The sequence below is a fragment of the Talpa europaea genome (assembly GCF_964194135.1).
Source record: "Talpa europaea genome assembly, chromosome: 10".
In the NCBI taxonomy this organism is placed as follows: Eukaryota; Metazoa; Chordata; class Mammalia; order Eulipotyphla; family Talpidae; genus Talpa; species Talpa europaea.
Window position 1 is genome coordinate 38,913,160 of NC_140077.1, and position 25,372 is coordinate 38,938,531.

At 41.7% G+C, this 25,372-nt stretch overlaps 1 protein-coding gene across 2 annotated transcripts in view; it reads right to left on the reverse strand.

Moving 5' to 3' along the window:
* The window catches only part of LRMDA (leucine rich melanocyte differentiation associated), a gene marked incomplete at both ends in the record, with an annotated part of 965,431 nt that overhangs the window by 394,316 nt on the left and 545,743 nt on the right, over positions 1 to 25,372 (reverse strand). For both annotated transcript variants that reach the window (XM_084246077.1, XM_084246078.1), the window contains 3 exons: positions 3,935 to 4,052; positions 15,241 to 15,380; positions 25,052 to 25,178. In XM_084246077.1, coding sequence (XP_084102203.1) covers positions 3,935 to 4,052; positions 15,241 to 15,380; positions 25,052 to 25,178 — 385 coding nt within the window. The remainder of the gene's footprint in view (positions 1 to 3,934; positions 4,053 to 15,240; positions 15,381 to 25,051; positions 25,179 to 25,372) is intronic.

A 25,372-nucleotide genomic window follows, 5' to 3' on the forward strand; every position in this document is an offset into this window, starting at 1 on the left:
TTTCAAGGACGTATCTACACAAACATACCTATTTCCATATTTTACCTATAAGACAATGGCCACAATTACAAGCAAGAACATACATGCCCAAGCCCCCTCTAACACAGGCTGTGATTCCCAGACCAGCTGCCCCTGGAGCTGCTCTACCCATCACTCTGGTAAGGTTCTGAAGATTAAACAGCCAGTAGCCCACTTCATATATGTGCCTGTAAACAAGAGGGCTCAGCTTTAAATAATTATGTCAAAGAAATGACAACTGTGCTCTTTGCCAGAACAGGGATGAATAATTACAAAGCCAGGACATAATTAAGTAATTCTGACTGTCGGTTTCTTGAACTGTCTCTCTGATGTGCACGGCTGGTGTGCCCACCACACACACCCTCCTGGACAGACCTCTGTGTCGCTTTGATTTATATTTCCTAGTGCACCATGAGGGGGTCACGGTCTGATCATTGTAGAGGCCTTTCTTTAGGGCCTCAACCTTCTCTGCATCCACCTTGGTGCTCACTACATTGCCTATTCGACAAAGATATAGTTTATTTAAAATTCTGGAAATGAGCGAAACCTAGCTGTTGCAGGTCCATTAACTAATCTCTCTCTCTCCCTTCTCTCTCTCTTTCTCTTTCTCTCTCTCTCTCTCTCTCTCACACACACACACACACACACACATGCACAGTTGCTGAAAGCAGACACTGTAACATTAGCTATCACTTCCTAATGAGTGACAGCATCTTTCTAGAACAATCAGCACTCAGACAGAAGGCAGTTTTTAAACAACAAAATCCAAAAAAGGCAGCACTGAAGTAGAAACGAGTCATTGTGAGAAAAGGCAAGTGAGAACTCACACTCAAGTGCCAGGGTCTGCCAGGTACCAAATCAAACCTGAGTGACACTGGGGGGTTATTAGTTCCTAAGTAATTTTGCATTTGCGTCAGCTGAGAACACCCAGACTGCCTGTTCCCTCCCTGCAAGGCAAGGGCTGTGATTGGAGAGGCATTTTCCATTCCCCCAAATACTTTATGTCAGGAATAAAATGAAAACAGCTCTCCAAATCACGGCCCCCTTGATCATCCATCAGAGCATTCTGCTGAATAAGCACAACAGGACGCTGCTGCCTCAGAAGGGACAGAAGCCAACTTGAGATTCCGATTCCTTTATGAAAAATAGGTCTTCACCAAGTGTGCTCAGCACAGCATCGGCAATTCATGGAGAGGAAATTGCTCTCCACTTAGAAGTCGACTCGGGGTGTACACATACCTCCCAGAACATACATATGTATATATACACAGAGACAGAAAGCATATATACACACCTGCATGGGAACAAACATATGTCTGCACATACTGTGAGCAGGCGACAACCAGCTTTTTTGAACACCAATTTATTAATTCAGCAAGAAGCTCATTTGCCTTCTATCTGCAAGAAAAGTACCAGTGCCTATTTCTGAAAACAACAGACAAAAGGGAATTGCCTGCCATTCAAGACAAGCATATAGTTTGTGACAAAACCAGAAAGAGAGCAGAATCCACTGCTGCGTTTAAAGGTCATGCATAAACAGAACATGTAAAGCTGAAGACCTGACCCCTGCGTTGTGGCCTCAGTTCTGCCTCCCCAGCACTGTGTGGCCTCAGGAAAGTGCATCCTCCCCCAGTCCCTTCATCCATAAAATGACACGATGGACCAGGTGTTTCTGAAGCCCTCTCCAGTTTGGACACCATGCAACTCTACAAAGAGAACTGAGGGGCCCCAAGCTTTGTCCAAGCATTTCTGTCCCTCCTTAAATAATTAATGGATATTTTTAAGTGTAATACAGTTAGTAAGGATATTAGAGTCAATCACACCGACATGAGCTAATTCTATAATTGATTAGAAACTAATTGGAAGCTTTAAAGAGCATTTTTGCTGAGGTTGCTAATGACTCAGAGAACCAGCTACTACTGGATTCCAAGGAGCCAGACACACTCACTTTCAATGGTAGGAGAGGTTTTCAATTCCCCCACCACCTCTGCTCTAACACAACAGTCCCACTTTTACCTGTTTTCCTTATTTAGGCCTTCCTATGAGGTTTTGTTTGACAGAGAGATGCACGGGGGAAATTTTTAGCTCACTGCTACAGGATGAAGAAATCAGAGTGGTAGGATAATAGGCTCTGTAAGCACACATGCAGGTAGAGCTCCAGCAATTACCAGCAAGCTAACTGTGGCCTCCAATTAATGACCATAGGCCTGAGTTATCTCTTCTGTAGAATAAGTCAAAGCTCCCTTCCCTCTTCATTATGGGGTTATGTCAGGAATCACACACCTCCATACAAAGATCTTAGGAGAGTGGCAGTTACCTCCTGAGCACCCCTTTCAGAGATGATGGGTATTATATTTAGTCTCTTTTTAGATTTCCAGTGACAATGAAGAGCTTCCCGTGTCAAAGACAATGAGAGTTGGAGAAATATTGACCTATTCTATGAAGTATATGTTACATGAAAGCAAGAAATGTAGGATGGGCAGGAAGCCAAGATATTATAAACAGTTCATTTGTTGTACTATGTTTGGTTTGGTGATGTTGACTCTCTCTGAAATCTTTTCAGCCCTCCAAAAAAAAAAAAAAAAAAAGGAGGCCAAGAAATAAATTATTTCATTTGGACAAAATTACAAAAGCTGGAATAACTAAAGGCAGTCATGAGCAATATATCAAACCTTTGCCTCGATAAGGAGAACTGTTAACACTTTAATAGCTATGAAACGAATCACTCAATTAATTTCCCACATGCTGAAACAGGTAACAATACATTTATCTGCCAGTATTATACCCTCCATATCATATATTTCCACAACTGTTAACAATTTTATTCGGCATAACGGGAAATAAGTTGCACCTCATGGATTCAGGGAAAGAAAGTGGCCTGAGGTCTGCTGCTAGCCGAGCAACTTGATGGAAGAGGTTTCATTTTTCTACTTTGGTTCTGTTTGTTTTTTTCTCTTTCCCTCTTAATCATTTCCAATGCATGTGCAGAGCACACTAAGTCAGTAAGTGAGAACAAACTGGGCCCCTGGAAATACTGGTCAATGTTTCCAACACACAAGCTAGGATGCCACAGAAAGTGACTGTGTAGCTCCAAGGAACTTCAGTAGCCCTAATGGATGTGCAAAGAGGTAATCAAGGGTCATCAAGTCCATTTCCTAACCTCAGACTTTACTTAATGACGCCAACTCCTCCCAAAGAGATAGTTGTCCATGCTCTTACATATCACCCTCTGTCTGAATCCATGACCCAAAGCCAAATCACCCCTAACCCATCAATACTGTCATTCAAATGACACCAAGTTCACTTCCACAGCCTCGATGTAGAGTGGTCAAGGAAAGGTAAGGAAACACTAATCGCATGAGCATCAAGAGCTCCATGGGGAGAACACACACCAATCCAGAAAAAGTGACCTTTACTGTTGATGATATTTCAGAAAACTGTCAAGCCTTCACCTCTGGCAGGAAGAAAATCACTCTCCACTACCTCTCCTTTGGTACCAAGAAGAGTACTCAGGAGTTAGTCTCTGAGTAACTAGAGGAGTCCTATCCATCCAGGAAGCAGTAAATACCCGTTTTCCTCTCTCTCTTCTTTTGCAACTTCAGGTCTTCAGACACCCTGCATTATAAACAACCCATCTTCAAGGACACCTGAAATGCCCCCCAGGAGTATCACAGATGGGCTGTGTATAGTATAGAGCCACCTGGCCCAAATCACCTTACAAATAAGGTCCCCTTAGACTGAGCACAGGAAGAACCAGCTAATACCCAGTCCTACACCTCAACAGTATAAGCTTAGATGAAAACCTGGTGCATACATCCTGTATTTCAAACGCAGAGAAGGACATCTTCATGCACTGAGGAAGAACCAGTGAGATGAGATAGAAATCTGTGTGACAATGAGGAAGAAGATAACTTACTGTGGGCTTCACCACTTTCATGAACGCCCCTCGGAGCAAAGCCTCCTCCCGCTCTTGTCTGGTTACTTTCCGGGCATCCAGAAACTTCAAGTTGGGCAGCTTGTGCAGAACAAAGTATCTGGAAGGCAAAAGTTGGAAACTACTCAGGAAGGTTGGGGTGAGACCCTCAAAGAAACATACAATCTGTCTGAGGCTCAGAAATTAGGTTTTCAGAAGTTTATATCTTAGTTACTGCTTATATAAATCTTAAAAAAAAAAAAGTTATTTATTTTGCATACAAGATCTGGGGTATAGGCCCAGAGGTGCAGGGGGTGAGAGGATTCATCAGAGACAGAGTGGGGAGCAGAACAGGCAGACTGACTGAAATACACTGCTGAGGGGAGCAGCGGGCAAGACAGAGAGGTCTGCTGCATGATGTGGGTTAGCTCCCTGGCTGGGGATTGAACTCAGGCCTCAGAGGTGATAGCATTATAGTGCTGAGTTAACCCCCAGGGCACGAGGGAGGCCCCTTAACTTCTCTTCTTTCACAAAGAATGAAATATCACTCTTTGGGGAATGTAAACTGTTATATTTTATACAGACACACAACTAAACTTGAAAAACATACACTAATGGGTTCACTGATTCAAAGACAGATATGCATGTACATACACATACACACTCTCACACACAGAATTAACTGTTATGATTATATAGGTGATTTCTTCCTCCATACATTCTAAAAAATGAACCCAGCTTCTTTGCTAAATGGGAAGTTCTCAGATAAATTAACCTATAACCTGGGACTCCCCTGGTGGCGCAGCAGTTAAGCGCTGGGCTGCAAAGCTGCCCTCAGCTTCTGCAGCGCTGGTTTGATCCCCGGCAGCCAGCGAGGATCCCACATGGTGCGACAGATCTCTCCTGCCATGCCCACTGCTCCCCTCAGCAGTGTATTTTGTCAGTCTGCCTGTTCTATTCCCTGCTCTGGCTCTGATGAATTCTCTCACCCTCCCGTGCTTCTGACTGTACCCAGTGCCTGTATAAATAAATCTTTAAAAAAAAAAATTAACCTCTAACCTGACCAAATCACTATGTCACTGCCATTCCTGTGGGTCATCTGTATCACTCTCATCTCTGTAATAACAATTAATGATCGATTTGAAAGTGAAATAGGATTCCTCGACTTGCCATCAGGACAACAAACTAGGAGACATGTTGTAATAATGTGGATGACTTTGGGATAGCATTTAGGAACACATATGGCTAAGAAATGCTGCTTGAAAACCAAATAGGGTTCCCAATGACCCCTGTTTCCTATCATCACTCAGTTCCTTCCACACTGACAATGTGAAGATTATCTTTCCTACAGAGAAACAAGTAAACTTGGTTTTGAAAGGATATTAATCGCCCAACAAATATCATGAGCTCATCATTCCTCTGGAGGCTTTGATACTCACTGTGATAAACTGCCCACAAGCAGGTAGATAAGGAATTATTTCCATGAGAATCTATCATTAACTTTCTGTATCCAGTTTCGTCAATATTCACTCATCTTCCAAGTTCCAGTCCCCAATACGTTTTCTTCTGTACCTCCAGCCCACACTGCTTTCGTCCTACTAGCACTCCCAGAATACACTGTCAGCACCATACAATCTAACAACTGATTGTTTTAAATCACTTTACTGGTGTTCAGTTGATGTCCTCACCTAAAGCGTATGCTTAATGAAGGCAAGGTTCAGTATTTTTGTTCACCTTAATGCCATCTAGGAAAACAGCACTGGCATGGGCTCAGTAAAATACAAGTTCATTTCAGTTGCCCAAATATTTCTTAAGCACCTATAATATGCCAGGTCCCAGGTATCAAGAGGTGATTACAATATGGTTCCTGCTCTTAATGGGGTTCTCAGTGTAAACGGACAAGAAATTCACAGAAAGAAATTAGAACCCAGCATAGCCAGTTGCCAAGAATGAGGTTAGTCACAGCTATTTTGGAAGCAGTTTTGGGAGAAAGGGATCTAACTTTACACATCGAATGACTTAAAACTAACAGCTAGAGGAGGAAGAGGAATAACAAAAAATGTCAAGTAGCTTTCAAAGAACCTAACCCTAAAGCAATGCCAAGCAGTTAGGTTTTTCTCTGTAAACAGTCTCTGGGGTATTTAGTGGACCTCAAGCTCAGACAGCCCCAAGGCCAACTCCAACATTGATAAGGTGGCCTCACCGTCACCAAGAGATTTCCACGTGCTTATGCAGGTGAAAGACTTAACTACATAGCTGATCAGTCGATGCCAGAGACAACAGCTTAGACATCCCCAGCATAACCTTTTTATTAGTCATTTCTAAAATTAAATACTCTGAAATTCTTTACAAGTATACTCTTCCTCCCCAGAAATGCCCAGTCCCAAAAACTGAGGTCCTAGAAACTTTACAGTTAACTTCCTGCTTTCAACCTGACCTCAGTCTAAGACTTTCTTTCCTGTTCCTCCCTGTGCCACCTCCCACCCTTCTCCAAATGCCCCCTAAGTTTACCCCACATGAGAAAAATTCTACAACGGGCTGAAATGACCTTTCTTTCCTCCAGGGGAATCCCCACTGGCCTCAGTCAATGTCAAGAAGACTTCCATCTTCTGCTTGTAGCAGCAAAGTCTTGATGACAACAGATTCTTTCAAATAAAGACATGTACAGATGGAAACAATATGTCAGGAGTGACGCTCAAAGGAGTAAAGACACCCACTAAGTGTAGGGTGGGAAAAGATGAATATTCAGGTGAGGAAAACATCAGTATTAGAAAATCAGCCAATGTTTAATGATGGAATGAAAGATGTCTTCATAGGGCTGGCAGGAACCACGGTGACAACAGACAGCACATTGTCATTTCGCCCCACTTTGGATCACAGCCCTGAAATCAAAGGAGAGAGAAAGAAAGAGGTGCTGGCTTTTAAGCTAGTTAAAAATTTTAGATAACAAAGAGCTGCTGTTTTCAGAGCACTCTTCTTATACGATTGAGGAAACAACCCATGAAATAGGCTGCCAGTCACCCCTGAAACTAGGGATGACTTGACTCCCATCCTGACGGCCAACCTGGGGTTTCCAGATGGTTGGCACTTAGAGAGGTTTGAGGGACACTAGGAAGGGGTACAAAGAAGAGTCCAGCCTGAGATTCAGTCGAGGGCCTAATGTTCCTTCCTTAGAAATGTCTTCTTTCATTTACTTACTCATATAGTCAGGCATCCCAGAAATAACTGTTGAGCAGCTATTGCTTGCCAGGAACTGTGCAGGTTCTGAGAATAAGGTGAGGCACAAAACAGACCAGGTGCCAGTTCTCAAGGAGCATATACTCTAGCACAGTGGTTCTCAAAAGTGAGCAAGAATCAGCATCTCCTGGAGTTGTGTTGAAACACGGATCACTGGGCCCACCCCCAGGTTCACTGTGTTTGGAGTGGGGCCTCAGAATTTACTTTTCTAAGAAGTTCTCAAGTAAGGTGGATGCTGTTGGTCCTGCTGAGAATCACTGTCCATGAGGAACAGCAGTTTGGGAATTAAGAAGTTGGTAAGGTGGGCGAAGGTCTTCTCTCCAATTCTCTGGTGATCCCCCCTGCACCAGTGTCTGTGGCGCACAGCACCCAGACAGCAGCCATGTCTATCAGGTCTGCCTGCCTCTTGGTGGCTTGGATCTGACTGCAAGCATTACTGCCAAGTGATAAGTCAGTGGGCTTTCTGCCTGCCTGTGCCATCACAGTCTTAGGAAATCTATTTCTCTTTGTTCTAGGTCATGTCAGGGTGTCAAAAGCTGCAGCTTCCATCCTGAGTATAATACAAGTTTGCCATAAAAATACGAGAGGATTCCCTAAGCCACAGAATGAAGGCTTTTACAATATCAATTCAACCCTTGTAAATTTAATCCAGGGTTATTTGTTGCACCAAAATCTCTTTACCGTGATGTATTACTTAGTTACTGGGGTTATCACAGCCGTATCCTAAAGTTGCATAGTACATAAAACATTTCAGTTAACAATGCGGGAAGGTTAACTCCCCCAGATAACCTGCAATCACAAGGGCTAGTCCAGATGACATGCCTCTGTCAGCTTCCACGAGCTATTGATGGTTCAATCAGTTTGTTTTGAAGGTAAAGTACAACAAAAGGGCAGTAAACTTATTCAGACTGTCAACAGGGGCTATCGGGAATGGGGCTTGCAGGTAAGTAATTCTGGGTGTTTTAAGGCTATTATCAAACAGCAATGGTTGAAGGAAGAGACAGCTACTAATAACACAGAAGGCAGCCATCATAAACCACTTTATGGCTGAAACCCCCGTCTATAAATCCTGTGACACCCGGAGACAGCTTCAGATTTATAAAACTGCTTGTTAAGCCAGGGCACTGCTTAATGAAAAGAGATCCGTCTAAGTTCCAAGTCTCACGTCCCTAGCTCCAGAGGGCAACTCCAATTTTCCTGACCTTCCCAAGGTGACTCAGTAAAAGCCCTGGGCTGGATGATGAAAGTCAGGGGCACTCTGAGCTGTGATATGGAAGGTGAGGTTATCAAGAGCAGAGCAGGGATCCTGGGAAGGTGTTTAAAGACCCATTTGTCTCTGTCTGCAAAGATTCTCAAAAAGTGAGACCCACATGCAGAGCTTCTCACATTTTCTCTTTCTTCACATATCCATTTTCTTAAGGGACTTCTCTAAAAGGAGACCTAAAACTGGTAGGGGGAGAAAAGAACATCAAAAAAGCTTTTTTTGTTTGCTTTTTCACTCCAAAATCAATTCTTTCTGGCCAAATCCCAATGCTCTGGCATTTTTCATCTGGACTTCAAAGGGAGCGGAGCATGCTCTTTCCTCCTGCCCACAACTGTTATCCCGGGAGAGCTGGTTGCTCCCCAGTAACACCACACAACCACAGAAAAGCTGAGGAGGACCACCACTGTCTCCTCGTGGGGTGGGCTGCCATGTTTCTTTCTTTGAGGAAACGCTACCCCCCAAATACCAAGTTTCCAGATCCTTAGGGAACTGGATGTGGGGTCACTGGAGTTTTCCCTACTTCCTTCCCAGTATGGCATTCTATGTTTTTCCCCATTATTTCTTGTCTCCTTGCCCCCATGCATGAGGGCCAGGGAGGCATGGTGCAAGCCACTGACGCCCTACCTCAGCCCCCTGAAGGCAGCAACGTGTGATCCATGAGCTGTTTCCAGTCTTCCACAAAGCTGAACAGAACAAGGTGAACATGCCAACAAAACCTCAAACTTCTTTGCTTAGGACTAGATGACATCAACCCCATTTGGAAACACTGGTTACCTCATGCTGACTGAAAGGACTGATCAACAGCTAAATGTGTCTGATTAATTTTTTAAAGTTAGCAATGGCTTAAATGAAACATATTTAAAGAAACTGAAACTTTAAAGTGGTGGGGGGAGAAAACTAAAGAGAGGCTCAGTCTTAATCTTGGAAAGCCTGGGACTAACAGGGCAGAGGGAAGAGTTCAGACTCTGAGCTTATCTTGCTGTGTGATCTTGATTCCGTTTCTGCCACCTTTCTGAGATTCTCCATCTGTGCAATGAAGGGGACTGGCTAAATGATGTCTAAAGCCTCTTTTTAAGCTTTCACTTGTTTGAATTCTGTGTGCTTCAAAGTTAAATTACAATAAATACCTCCATATCCTCCTTTCTTATTACTCCAATTTCCTTATATAACCACCCCTCTCACACCTCTAGGTAAAGAAGGTCTGTGAGAAAAAGTCAATAAAGACCAAAGAGTAATGAACAAACACTGTGAGTGGAATAACTCCAGATGCTCCGAGAGATGACAATGATCTCACTCTAATGAGCCGAGGTGAGCTCACCTACAGCATTAATGAATGCCTGACAACTGGCAAAGGCCAGCTGATTTTCCTCACAGTTCACCGGCAACATGTTTGAAGTCTCCCTGCAAACAATACACCCACAGGACAGACCAAGGCCCTCGGCAGAGGGTAACCAGCAATTACTCTGTGGGCTTCTGTCACTTTGATCTCTGGGTCATGACCTTTGCTTTCTTGTGATCTTCAAAGCCCAGATTGTAGATTAGCTGGAGAATGCTAGCTGGGTTATGTAAGCCACAAGTTTTACAGCTCCTATTCCTGGGAAAAGGTGGTGGCCCAGGATGGCCAGCAGGCATGGTGTCCCTCCCTCCTTCCCTTTGGCTGAGTGCTGCAGACACTGGGCAGACTGGGAGGGAAACAAAGAAAGGGTGTCATGTTTTAAATAATTCAAAGTTGTAAGAAATACAGAGGGGTGTACTGAGGAAGAAGGAGGAAAGAGAGGCCCACTAGAGGTTGGAGCGGCAGGAGAGAACAAATGGCAAAAGGTTTAACAACAGAAGCAGATCTCGGAGACCATGAGACCCACACCCTTACTGACAGGTGAGCCCTACCCTGTACACTATTAACGTTTACTCTGCTGTCTTCCTGCAGTAAGAAGAAAGGGGGGCCTCCCTCGTGGCACAAGGGGTTAAGCTTCAGCACTATGAAGCAGTCCATAGCTACTGCAGCATGAGTTCGATCCCGGGCCAGGGAGCAACCCACATGGTGCAGCAGACATCTCCTGTCTCGCCCACTGCTCCCCTCAGTAGTGTATTTCAGTAGATCTGCCTATTCTGTTCCCCACTCTGTCTCTGGTGAATCCTCTCACACACCCCGCCATCTCTGGCCTACACCCCAGTTCTTGTATGCACAAATAAATCTTTAAAAAATATTTTTAAAAAGAAGAAAAAAAAAGGAACCCCAACACAAGGGAAGACTAAACCATTCTGGGCCCCCACATTTGCCATATTTGATTCATTTTTTGACTCGTGTTCAAGTCCATAGGACACCCCAAGTGGTTTTTGTATGTGGTGGTCTTCCGGGCCAGTTCTGCCTCACCACTCTCTTCCTGTCCAAATCCTGAAGGATGCTGGTTATCACATTCACCTCCATTGAACATTCATCCCAAAATAGCAGCACAGCGGGTACACATGGCATAAGCAGGTTTAAGGGCCTACCATAACATGGCACTGCACATTTCTCAGCCAGGGATTATGATGAATGGCAAAGAGAAATTCTAGGCACAGTTTTGCTCCTGCCTCAGCAGGGCCAAGGTGCTGCTCCACAGCCTGGTAGAATGTCCTTGCTCACATACAGATTTAATGAGCCCGTTTGACTGTGGGGATACATGCCAAGAAACTCCAATGGGTGCACAGGGGGCAAATGAGGAAGGAAGGAGGTGAGGTGGGGGTAGGGAAGGAAAGAATTGCAGAAGCCAAAGCATCTGTGAAGCCATTTTCAATAACTACATAAATCTAGTCACTTCCCATTTCTGGTCGAGTGGTTGACCACAAAGTGACCTAAAAGTGAGCTGACCTCTCTGAAATCAACATCTCCCATGGAAATGAAACAACAGACATACTTGTTTTGATGTATGGCTGGGTGACATACTATAAATATTACATCACATAACCACAGAGGATGCCAATCAATAAGAAATTTTTTTAGACAGCACTAAATGAACCATGGGTTCTTACTTCTGAATACACTCCTTTAAGGCTCTTACTATTGCTTAAATGATTAATAGAAGACATATTGTCAGAAAATGTACTTAAAGTGAAAAACAGTAAACTGTAGAAATATCACTCATTTTTTAAGCAATTTTCTAGTGAAAATGTCACATAAATTTACATAGGCCCTACTATTTAGATCTGGGTAGCAGCTAGGAGGAAGGCAGAACTCAAGTTTTGTGGATGAAGGGCCAGAAAAATATTTTACAAAAAATAAAATAAAAAAGGCAGCTGCATATAAAAATCCAAACACCACAGGAACTCTGAATTCAAGAGTCATACTGTGAAACCCTAACATTTCTCAAGGACAAATGAAGCACAACTCCAGGATGGACAAAACAGAGCTGCTTACGAACAACAGAACAGAACTGTACCTCATACACATCTGTCTCATTCAAATGCAAGTGTGAGGGTTTGTCATATCAGAAATCAAAAATCAAATAAAAAGCTTCATACTAATAGAGAATAGCCCTACCACCCCATTAGTTGGACCCAGCTCAGTAAATGTGGAATTGGATGGACTAGAGTTTAATGTCTCCTCCATCATTCTTAGTTCCTATTTCTCTCAGAATGCGAACATCCTGCCATCATTGAGGGTGACTCATGGATTTTCTGAGGTAATTTTGAGGAGACGTGATTTTGACTGGAACGGCCTTTAGACTCCAGCTCCTGAGGAACACTTGGCCACATGCACATCTAAAACACAGTCTTCAGACCTCCCTGGTGGCACAAGGAGTTAAGTCTCAGCACTGTGAAGATATCCACAGCCACTGCAGCACAAGTTCAGTCCACAGCCAGGGAGCTAAACCACACGGCACAGCAGACCTCTCCTGTCTCGCCCGCTACTCCCCTCAGCAGTGTATTTCAGCAGATTCACCTGGTCTGCTCCCCACTCTGTCTCTGATGAATCCTCTCACCCCTGCACCTCTACCTGTACCCTAGTTCTTGTATGCATAAATAAATAAATCTTTACAAAAAAATAAAGCACAGTCTTTCAGGCTCACCCCTCAAAGCCTTCAGGGGAACAGACCCAGAGTGGGAAGCACAGGCTTGAAGGGTAACCGGGCCAACTTTACGGGATCAATCACTCCTTTAAAATCAAGCCCTCACTAAAGAATCATGACCCAACAACCAGCACTTGGAATGAGTCTAAAGGATAATTCCTTGCTTATTTACTGCATTTGTTGGCATCTAAATGGATCTGACTCCACACAGGCAGCGGGTGTCCACGGGCCCTGCAGCTCTCTGTAAGTACTCAGCTCCTCAGAGGAAAGGATAACTTAAAGCCAGCTCTGGTAAACAATTACTAAGTCTCTATTCCATAGCCAGCAGGACTTTAGGTATTAATGAGGTTTCAAAGGACAAAACACAGCCACTACCTACTGGGAGTCATTCTTTGAATATTGACATATGTGTAGTGAGTGAGATGTGCAATATAGCATGTATTTAAAAAAAAAAGAACTCTAAATGCTACATAGTCAACAGAGATTTTAAAGACTATGTAGTCCATTAGTCCTTAATTGAGCACCAGAATTACCTTTTGACTATGTTGTTGCATTTGCAACCAAATGAATAGAAATGCCTTGGATGACTCAAAAATATAAACTTGTTTAATAGTCACTGAGATAGACTATGCTTCCCATTTTACACAGGTCACACTGTCAAGAGTTGGATGCCATGAGACAGAACTGGGGATTCCTCACTCTTCTCTCTAAAAAATGAAATTATGTGCCATTTTCATTCACATATAGGTTTTTGGTTCCAGAAATACATGAACTTATTAAGATGTTTGTAAATACATACACATACATAAGACACATATATAAGCACACACATCGTTATAATTTTTTGTGCTATTCTAAAGAAACACACAAATTTGAAGAAAAGAGTCAAAAACAAGTCAATTTTTCAAACACTGCTTTGTTGAACAAAAATGTTTTCTGAGAGAATTTTCTTGGACTTCCTTGACCTTTTCAAAACATTGTAAGTTACCGCAAGGAGATAACATGTTTTAAGTAACGCTTCATACCTGAAATCAGGCTGTTATATGCTTCAAAGTTGATAAGAATGCTAAAGAAGTGCTTAAGTTCTAAATGATCTTTAAACTTAAAGGACTGATTTAGAAATTTGTAAATACTCACCAGTTTTACTTAATCATACTTATACTAATAGAGCTCACATTCAAATAGAGCTCACATTATTACATCCCAAATAAAAATGGAGAACTATTTAATTTTTTTTAAAAAATAGGATTAGAGCTTTATCCTGGTATAAAACCAGTCTAGGGGCCTCCTTGGTGGCACTGGGGTTAAAGTCTCAGCACTATAAAGCTATCGCCAGCCACTACAGCATGAGTTCAATCCCTGGCCAGCAAGCTAACCTACATAGCACAGCAGACCTCTCCTGTCTCACCCGCCGCTCCTCTCAGCAGTCTATTTCAGTGGATGTGCCTTTTCTTCTCCCCACTTTGTCTCTGGTGAATTCTCTCAACCCCTGCACCTCTGGCTTAGGTCCCAGTTCTTATATGCATAAATAAAAATAAATCTTAAAAAACAAACAATAAAACCAGTCTCAGATCCTTACAATAATAGTCAAGAAACCTAGAAAATAAGGTTTAAGTTTCAGAATTCTTCCCAACAAAGAAATACAATTGAATTTCTTCTGTAGCCTTACTTATATGTATGTGTGCATATTTTTAATATACTATATTCAACAACCTGTAGCATTTCTTACAACTTCGCCTTTATATCAAACAATTGTCCCTAACTATATTGCTTTATAAGTCACCATAGATTTTTATGAGTCCAAAAGAAAAGTTGCTCTCAAGCCATTATCCTGTTTCCCCAGTGCTCCCACTTCAATTTTCCAGTACCCCTACCTGCCTTGTGCTTCCTTGCTCCCTCCCTGCCTCCCTCTTTCCCATGTTGATTCAGGTGGGGTGTTAATGAGAGATTATGTCATAATGGAGTGAGAGAGATTATACATAAGATTATGAAAAACATTTACAAAACAATACTCAAGAATGAGTGCTTATAGAATCAAAATGAATAAGGAAAATAAAAGGAGTTCAGCACAATGGATAAGATCAAGATGACTTTCTAGGGGAGGTGGGTTTGGATCAGGTGTTTCAAAGAAGATGGTTTAGAAGTAGTGAGTAAAATGAAAAGCATTTATATTTGGAATCTATCAAGCATGTGGTTGGTGGATGCTAAGGCATACATAGCTTTATGGAACAAAGTTCCATAAAATGTCCTCTTTGGGTTACATATCAGATCTCTCTACTTTGGAGGAAAATGCTCTCCCTCCAAAAAGTGACTCTAAGGCTGACCACAGGAAATTTTACAACACAGAGCAGGGTTGAGCAAAGCATAGCTCATGGGTCCAAACTGACCTGTTGCCTGTTTTTGTAAATAAAGTTTTATTCTAACATCGTCATGCCAATTGACTTATTTATGACTATTTCCACAGCACAACTGGGTGCAGAGTTGAAGAGTTACAACAGAAACCATATGACCTTCAAAGCCTAAAATATTTATTATAGACTTGTTATTTAAAAAATAAAACATCTGTCAACCCTTGACCTAGAACTCTGGTGACCTCAGCAAAGGGAGACAATGGATATCAAAAGGTGAAGTTTAACTTTATTATGGGAGGTCCACTGATATTTATGAAACACAGACTGTGTACCCCATAGTATACTATCGCCCTCCCCAAATATTCTATTTTCACTTTACCCACTAGGTTCAAAAACCTAGATACTCACCTGTATCTCCTGTAGTCTTCTTCATCCTTTTCCAAGTTGACCAGCTCATTGGGACATGCCACATTACCCAGCAGGCTGAGGTACTCCAGAGCTGGAGTCACTTCTGCCAGGTGATCAAGCAGACCCTCCAAATCAGTGATGTGACAAAAGTCAAGGATCTTGACCCATAAAGACAACAAGCTTAGCAAGGAACGTAAACTATAAGTGAAAGACACAACCAGTCTGCTCCAACAAGATGACATGGGTGAGGATTAAACTCAACATATCTGTGGGTGTGTGGCATGGATAATATTTTACTCCCACTGTTGGTGACATAGCCCAGTTTCTCCGGGCAGGAAAGGCTAAGTCCAGATCACTCAAGAGAGACACAGTGAACTTAACTGTTTTATCACATTTTTCTTTCCTCTATAGTGTAGATTCCATGTGGTAAAATGTTCACAATATACAAATGCATAAAACTTTATTTTTTTCTAGTAATAAAAGTAAGGAATTATTTTCAAAGGTCTCATTAAAATATATTCCCCACTCTCGTTTATGGGGTAATTTATCATTAAAACATATGGGAATGACACAAATGGAAAAAAAGATCAACATCCTCTTATGATCTGAGAGCCTGTGGTATAGCTAAGCATTGCTCAGTGGCCTCACTGGAGGCAATAAAGCATTAGATTGGGAGAGAAGGAGAACAGAAATAGGAAGAGAAGACAAATTAGGTAAGTGAGGATCGGTTTCGCCAAGTCAGGCAGGTCACAATGCGTTTCTTGAGAATTTGTTTTGGAGGTAATAACCTATGAAGGAAAAAATGAGGGAGGGGCATATAACAGTGGAATTATTCTACCATCCATCCCTTCAGTGGTATCCACTGTATGGTAAAAGTAAATACCAAGACCTCTAAACCAAATAAAGCAAGAGTCAGGGAATCACAGATATTGGGAAAGTAGTCCAACATCAACTCCTGCTTAGGATCACATACAGATGTGTACATGACCCTAGGCATGGTGATGATTAGACAGAGCAGATATGGAGGCCATGACTACCAGAAGCCTGTGCAAGAGAGGAGTTACTGAACATGAGCAGACAGAATGGAGCCCTTGTCAGGAAGTGACAACAGAAAACACAGATGCTAAAGATGTAAGGGTGGATGCAGCACTCAAGAATCAACGATTCAGGGTATAACTTGCAGGAATGAACTCCACTTGGACCTAGGAGAGGGAAGCAAAATAAAAGGACAGGGCTGGCTTACTCTAGCAGAATTATCTAACCATGGGATGTTACCCAGATTTTCTCACACTTCATTTCAACTTGTCAGAGAAGAATGAACTCCAAATCCAATCAATGTCTGAATCCAATCCCTAACATACTTGCCAAGGGGTCACCACCAGGTAGTTCATTCTCTGACAAGCATAAAAGAAAGTTTTTCTTTCCTCTGGGATTGAATCTTCCTCAACTTCCTACCCACTGCGCTAAACTTAACAGCTTGGAGTCACAAAGAATAAGACATTCTTCTCATCCACAAGATGACCCTTTAGATAGTCTTCCTAAGATTTTATATTCTCCAAAATAAGTTCCTTTAGGCATTCTTCACACATATGTTCTGCTACCATCATATGCAACAATAAATACTGCATTCTTCGAGGAAGCAAGACAGAGACTATGAGAGGGAGATCACAAGCAAGAAAGGGGAATGCTTATAAGAGGGACACCAAGCATTTGGATCCACTATGGTTTCCAATTTTCCAATATCAACCCCACTTCCTAAACAAAGACTGCACAATGGACATTGAAGTTATCAATTATTCACCTTTTTAAAAAATAGTATCAAAGAATGACCACAAACGACCACTAGAATGAGAATGATGAGAATGGGAACATGTGACAAGCAGAGAAAAGGTTCAACCAGGAAGATTAAGGCTGCAAGCACAGTGGGTAAGTAGCCAGAAGTCAAAACATGAATGCATTTCACCACCTAACATAAAACATGCACACTAGATTTTAATATGCAATCATCACACACACTTCAAGAAAATCATCTAAACATAACCAGTGAAAAGAATAGTGAGCAACTTCAGGAAGAAATTACATTTTCCAAGGAACTTCTGTCTTCGTATGCTTCAGTCATAGTTACATTAAAGAGAAAGAAATTTCTACCCATACTCTGTAGCAGTGCTTCCCTCAGACCCCAGAGGTACCACAGAGACCTCTATAACTTGCAGTGACCTTCTCAATTTTTTTAAGTCCCTGTCCATTGTTCAGTATTGGTCATAGGCCACACTCATGCAGGTGGGGTACCCTATGCCTGAGCTTGGAAAGGCATGAGTCTCGGTCCCAGCCATTTTTTCTTCCCTTTAGGGATCCCTCTGACTTTTTATCCTAACAGTTGGAATCCATCAGATGCTCCAAGAAGCACTGGGTCTCATGCCTGTCAAATTGCCCCACAGACTCAATGCCAGGCCTTATTCCCGGGAAGGAAACCAGACGAAATGATCACTCATGCTGACCAGAGCAAGATTTCTTTGGTGGGACTGCAAGAGATTCAGTTGTCAAAATGGTGCTGTCATACTGACTTGGGGTGATTCAAATTATTCAAGTAGATAATGACATCAGGCAACCTAAGACAAGTCCTTTCTACTATGGATGGAAAAGACAGATCACAAACTATTTCCCTCCTGGAGACAAACTCTTTAAACCTTGACTATTTTTTTCAATTATTTGTAAAGGTGGGAAAATGAAGGAATGGAATACAAAACTGTTAAGACTTTAAAGGTGAGACAATATTGGGAAACTGAGTTGGGCTAAACTCCCAGTCATTTCTCAACATTGAGTGACAAGAGGTAGGAAGCCTGGCATGACACCACCCAGGGGGTTATGCCCAGTTTGAGTAAATCTTCATATGTAAACTTACTGCAGAGCTTGCAGTGATCTTAGAGCTCATATAAAGAAATGTCTCAGCATTTTCGCAAATTTAATAATTTTAAAATTTTTAACTTAAATTTAGTGGTGAATTCAGTAATGATGAGCAGTAACACCGAGGAAAACATTTCTAAACTATTAAAAATAAAAATCAATTTTCAATTAGATGGAATTATCTTTCTTTTCTCTCTACAGAAATTATAAAATTTCATCATATAACTAAGTTATATGATGGGGAATTTGCAGAAAAAAATAGGAAAACAGGGTTTATAGATGTTTGATAATATAAAAAGGATATTTGATAATATAAAAAGGTGGTTCATTTTCTAAATATTAACTCTTTTAATATTTGTCAATTTGAAACAGTTTGCTTTGCTTTGATATATTTGTATCCCAAATACTTATCTTCATGACTAGTTTTGTATTCATTATTTTGTATTATTTGCCTTTCAAAGAGCCTCTTCAATTTATGTAAGTTTCACACCCCATAAAACCTACATCTGCATCTAAACTGGAGACCATGGAGATACCAGTTTATTTGAATGCCTTGGTCATGGGAAACTTCTTGGGCAAAGGGTCTGCACACTTCAAGAAGCTTTAGCCATCCTATTCCACTGAATCCAAGGAATTTTGTATTGATTAGAATTTTTGGAGCCTTGGAGTCTGCCTCATTTATGATATTCTGTGTAGCAGAATTTACTCCATCTCCCTGAGTCTTTTAACTACTCACTAAATGATCAGTCAGGCCAAGTCAGATAGTCTCCCCAAATCAATGCCAGCCAGGACTCACTGGCACCTATTCCGTGAATGCTCTGGGCCAGAACTTCATCATTATGTTGATACCACCACTGGAAGATGAAATGAGAGAGGAGTTTGAATTGGTTTCTCAGCCTCAAGGGTCAGCAAGGACACACACAGCCTTGTCTTACTTGATGGTGGGCTCTGAGACAGACCTAGCCACATCCCTTTTAGTCAAGTTGCATAAAAAATTAACGAGTGACAATCAAAGGAAGGAATTTGGTATCCCTGGCTAACTAAGACAACCACAGTGGAAACACTTGCAGGGATTCTCCTAAGGGTGCCTTTTCTCCTTTTTCCTTTTTTAAAATTGAAGTTATTTGGCATGTGTTCAGCTCTCTCCAGCTGGATTCTCGGCACACACCTGGTCTCCCTCATCAAGTCTTCTCCAGAGTACTTGCCATTTAGATTTTTTTCAGTATTGTCTACAGAAAGTTGCCATCGCAGAGCCCAGCTGTCATGGCGAGGCTTGCCAAGGGAGATTTTCTGCAAGGGCCCAAGATCAAAGTAACATCTTGCCTTGAAAGTTTGGAGCTCGAGGGAGGAGGGGCGTCTCCTGGTGTCAAGTCTATTCGCAAAGGTATGAAGCTGTTTCCAGGTGAGAATGGACATGTACCCTTCCCCTCTGTGCTCAGTTTCAGGTCAGAGGGCAGGGCAGCCTAGATAACCACCGGGAGGGATTTCATCAAAGCTCATCCTAACAGAGGATTTTTGAGTGCTAACTTTATCGTCCATATGAAATTATCTCATTTTGATTCACACATATCATCCAAATAATGATCATCACAGCCAAATAACAGTTAAGGAAACTGTGGTTAAAGGCCACATAGTAAGGAGTCACATTCAACCTAGATTCTAAAGAAATGACATTTCTAGGGAATAACTGATATCTAACTTCCTAACCCATAGAGGAGTTTATAATACTGAAAAATAAGGAAACTTATATGCTTTTATAGGAGACCCTCAGGTGCTGTTATCCAGTTGTCTCTACACCTCGATTATTTCCAGTTTGGGCTCATTCATTTAAAGCATTGAGGCTTTGGCGAACAGTCAAATGTACTAAGAAGTTGTAAAGTCTTTGAGTGTTAACAAAGTGATATCCCATTTACTATACCATAAATCTCTCAATAATACTCTGAAGTATATTATTACTCTGAAGTATGTATATTATTACCCAACAGATAGAGTGAGTTCTCTAACAAAATGCAGAGATCCTCTGGAGATGATATAGTGACCTGTTGTGGAGTTCTCGTCCAGCCTTCTGAGTCAGTGTGTTGGTGTTCCTACCACAACACAAGTATGTAATATTTTCTCTTTCTCCTGTCTTTCTCCTTGTTGGATCTACAATTTATACGCTGGCCTTTTGTACTTGGAAGACAGAAAGTCAGTGCCCTACCTCCCCATTCCAAGGGAAAATGAGGGTAAATCTTTTCATTGTTCTGACATCAGTTTTCCTCCTACCTGGTGTTGGATATTCAGACATGATATAGCTGAGAATGTTGCCAAACACCTAAACCTCTTGCGGAAGAGTCAGGAATAATGTGTACCTGCTGAATAAGTGAGACACTGAGCCTGAGAACATGAACATTGGGGAAAGGAGGTCAACTCCACAATCAATGTCCACTGCTGCCATTGAAATGAACCAAAGAAAGATCAAGTAGTCACCTGGGAAGACCAGGCTAGTAGGCATACCAGGGGGATACCAAAGATGAGAGCTGAGCAGAAGTAAAAAGAAGGGCTTACAGAATGAAGATAAGAAGTTAAGCAGAGATATATAGCTGGGAAGTGAGGTATCAGTGAATTGAGAAGAGATTTTCAGATGCTGGGTTTGGGCTCTGGAATCCCTTACCTAAGCTCCCTTTGCAGCTGGAAGCAGAGTAGGCACAGGTAGCGGACTGCTCCCACACTCTCATTCCTCTCCTGGGCAGTGACTGCCCCGCCTCTGGGTTTCTGAATCTGGGACTGGGAATTAGCACATCTGGGCTCGACATTGAGCCCCACAGCTGACAATCTATGTGACTTCATAAAGTTCATACTCTCCCCATTTATACATAAAAAGGGAAGATATTCACCAACAGTATCCAATCCACAACACAATATGAGGGTGATGTTCAATTTAAAAAAACAGAGAACCACTCTGAATCTATACAGGGTGGTATTGCAGGCTAAGTTCCAAACCACTACACTAAAGCAAGTATCGCAATAAAGCAAATCACACAAAATTTTGTTTATACAGTTATATGAAAGTTATGCTTACACTATACTGTAGTCTATTAAGTGTGCAAAAAGCATTACACCTTAAAAAAAAGTATATACCTTAATTAAATGTGACACAGTGCACATGCTGTTAGAAAAATGGTACTGATAGAATTACCTGATGCGGGGCTGCCACAAACCATCCATTTGTAAAAAATACACTACCTGATGAAGGAAATTCTATGGGGACTACACCTGAGGGGGTGGGGGGAAGCAAATAGTGTTTAAAAATGAACCATGATGTAAAAAAAATTTCAAAAATGCACTGCCTGGGAAGAGCAATAAGGCAAAGCACAATAAAACAAGATATACCTGTATTCTGCACTTGTTTATATTGTGGCCTTACAAAGATCAGAGAAGTTCACATAATTCTCTAGGATAATAATAACAGCAGCAATACTGACCCTGACATTACTTACTATGTTACTAGAAATTAATCTTTGTGAGATAGAGTAACCTCACAACCACCTGTGGATGGGTATTATCATTGTACTCATTTCAAAAGGAAGCCAAAGCAAAGAGAACTTTAATAGTTTGTCCAAGGTCATGTAATGAGCAGCACACCTAGGCTACAAGCCCAGGAAGTCTGACTTCAAAACTTCTTATCTATATGTAAGAGTGTCTCTGGCCAAAGGCTAAAAGAGGCCCATATCCCAAGCCCTCAGGATCCTATTATGGAGTATTTACAGAGTATTATATAGACTTAACTATGAGTAAAGCCAAAATGGAAAAAATCTAGATTTGTAAGGCAGAAAAGCTGGGGTGGGGTGAATAACCATTTTACATGCCTCCATGCCTAAAAGCAAAAGAAAAAAATTCAAAACAAAGCCAATTTCACAAAAGAAGCAGAAATAGAACCCAATTTGACAGCAAGTTTCTTAATACATCTAAAATAAGATACAATTTAAAAGAAAGAGTTTCTACTTACCTTTTTAGAAGGTCAATAATTATTGTATTCTAGAGCTCACTTTATTACAAATATGAAATAAAATCTTAAGAGATAACCTACCAAGTCCTGTGTAGAAACTGTTAGAAGAATGAGTCATGGATCCACACTTTGCATAATCCACACTTTGGCCATTGGAGAGCAACACACATGATGCAAAAAGGACATGAAAAATACTTACAAAATGGGGCGTATGTTCTGCGAACATCCCTTCCATGTGCAAAGGCATGGAGTCAATAACCGCTAACAATCCGGCCATATAAATTAGGCCCAGTCTGAGCTGAGCTTCTAGATCACTATAGCTGCATGAGGAACCCAAGACATGACTAGCAGAAGAACTGTCCAGCTGAGCCTTGCCCAGATAGCTGAGTCACAGAATTAGAAATAAATATTAGTTGTTTCACATCATTAACTTAAGGATGTTATTTTGCAGCAAAGCTAATTGATAGAATCCAAGTTGAAGCATTTCATAGAATAACAAAAGCTAGTGAAACTTAGTAAATATTGGAGAACTGGGGAATTTTCACAAGCTGGTAGCTCACTGTTAGCTGAAAAGATAGGCAAAAGTATTCCATTAAGAGGATGGTATGTAACATCACTGCTTTTTATCTACCTTTCATTCCATTACTTCTAGGTCAAGGATATGGAGAAAGTTATCTGATTTTCATGATCACACCCACAGACCAGAAGGAAAAGAAGCAGTCATGCTACATTCTGAGAGTGCCAACTATCACGCTTTGTACCTACTCATCACACTCTACAGCAGCACAGTGACATAACTGGACAGAGTGATGTGGGGCACAGCTACATATTGCATTTCCGCTTCTGTCTCTCTCAGGCCATTATCATTACTCCATCAGCATTACTACTACGGAGGCATAGAGTGGGAAAGGAACTCAAACAAAGATAAACTCTCAGTACAATAATGCCAAGAGGCCTAGTAATCTCTGGTGACAGAAATACTGAGAATAAACCCATCACCAAGTCCAACTTATTCCTTTAAAAATGAAAATCAGTGACTCTTAGAGGATGATTTGTCCAAGGTCATACAGCTAAATATGATTGAACTGACTCTTGAACCAGTCTGAGGTCTTGAATACTCTAGAGTGGGTGGGCCAAAGAGAAAGAGCACTGTACTCTGAGGGCGAAACCCTATCATCCAAATTCTAATCTATTAAACCTCCTGTTCTTTACTGACTTAAGAAAATTACTAAGATAGTTAAGGAGGCCGCAAGACATACTATCAATATAATAATTTTCCAATCAATTAACAGAAAACTTGGTTGACCAAAGAGGAGGAGAGGGGGAAAATTCATCAGCATTTCATTAGTAGATACTGATATCTATTTGTTGGCCTTCTCATTCTGCTTCATTAAGTCAATAATGGCTACAAGTAGCATATTTTACAGAATTATGAAAATACTAGCTTATGACTTGAAACATGAACAGCAGCTAATAAATGATTTTGTAACTCATTCTTAAATACAGGCATGCATGTATATTTAATATATGTATCTGATTTTATTTCATACTCTAGGAAAAATGCCCTGATCACTTTTCTATTTCTAATATATCAAGTAAGCATGAACAAGTGACTAAACCACTCCAAGTTTCAAATATTCTATCAATAAAACAAGGTGACTGAACTTCAAGTCAGAAGCAACACAGCAGAATGGAAAGAACATTGGATACAGCTGCTGCTGAGACTGAATCCAGAACTTAGCCTGTTGTTAAACGTCTGGCTATGGGTCTATACTTCACCTTTTTCCTCATCTAGGTAAATGGTGAAACTATACCAGAGGGCTGGATAAAAATGAAAAACAATTTGTATGCCTAACATTACCCAACACAGAGCCATAGGATTGCTCAACAAAAGACAGCTCGTGTGATAACATACATTTGCAGAGGTGTGAACATACACACTGAGAACATAGCCGGTATTATAAATGGTTGCCTCAATAAATGTAATTGAAAAATTAAAAAATAAAAGATTAAAGGACGGCGAATGATAATGATTCACTCATTCATGCCACCAACAGTTATTAAACCTCAGCTCTGAGTCAGGTTATAATTCTAGTAGCTGTGAAGGATACAGAAATCAACAACACTCACAAGCCCCCTGCCACATACAACTCGCACTGTGAGGGCATGGAGATGCACAACTCGGATACAGGAGGGGCTGTATGCTGCATAAAGATCCTGATTCCATTGTTAGCTTACTACACATTCCAGAGCAATTGGTGCTTCCCAGTCCTGGCTGGCTAGGTCCTCAAAGACTTAAGGAGCACCCAGATACAAGAATGGTTCTCCTAGACGGCTCTCATTACCCAGTCAAGTAAATACCACAGAGGGCAGAGGCAGGCCTGGGCATCACACTTATCTTGCACCTTAGCCTCCCCCTAATTTCTCCTTTGCCGGAGCTGTTTTCTAAGTCTTGGCAGAGCCTTCCAGAACCCTCCATGAAGGCAGTGTGCTTCCCCGCATTACCCCCTAGTTCCCACCAGAGGTCGCCCTCCTACACAAGCCCAAGCCAGGAGAACCCAGCTTTGCCTTCTCAGCAGGCGTGACATTATTTTCTTTCTCTATTTTTATCTATTAAAAAGATTTCTTCACAGCCATAACTTAGATCTCTACACTAAAATGGAGCAACAGGAAGATATAATGGTGCATTTCATTTATGAATGACCTATAATAAATTACTCTGAAGTGTCCCGAGTGCCAGAAGACAGAACGCTTTGTCTGCCCATGGACTGTATTTCACATACTTTAATTTAGCTGACACATAAAACTCATTTGACATTTCGCAGGTATTTGTGTGGGGCGGGGAGGACGAGGATCTGCGGGAGGGGACCACTGCGGGGCTGGGCGGGGAGTGGGGGCAGCCAGCAGAGGCAAGGATATTTGGTTCTTGTTGAGGGTTAAGGTATGGAGCCTGGGTAACCCTGGCAACACGAGGTCGTTCCCCAGCAGATTGTTGTCCAAGATGAGTTCCTCCAGGCTCCCGAAAGCGCTCAGTCCTTCCAGTGACCTGCAATGACAAAGGCAACAGGAAAAATGATCCTGCACTAAATCAGGGAGGCCATTATGAGCCGAAATAAATATTTTAACCTTCCCTTTCAGGACTGGGAATAGTTTGGGCTTGGTGCCTGTCAGCAAAGTGAATGACAAGAATTAGTAGCAGGAGCCAGGGCGGGGGCGGCGGGGGGAAGGGGCCGCTGGCAC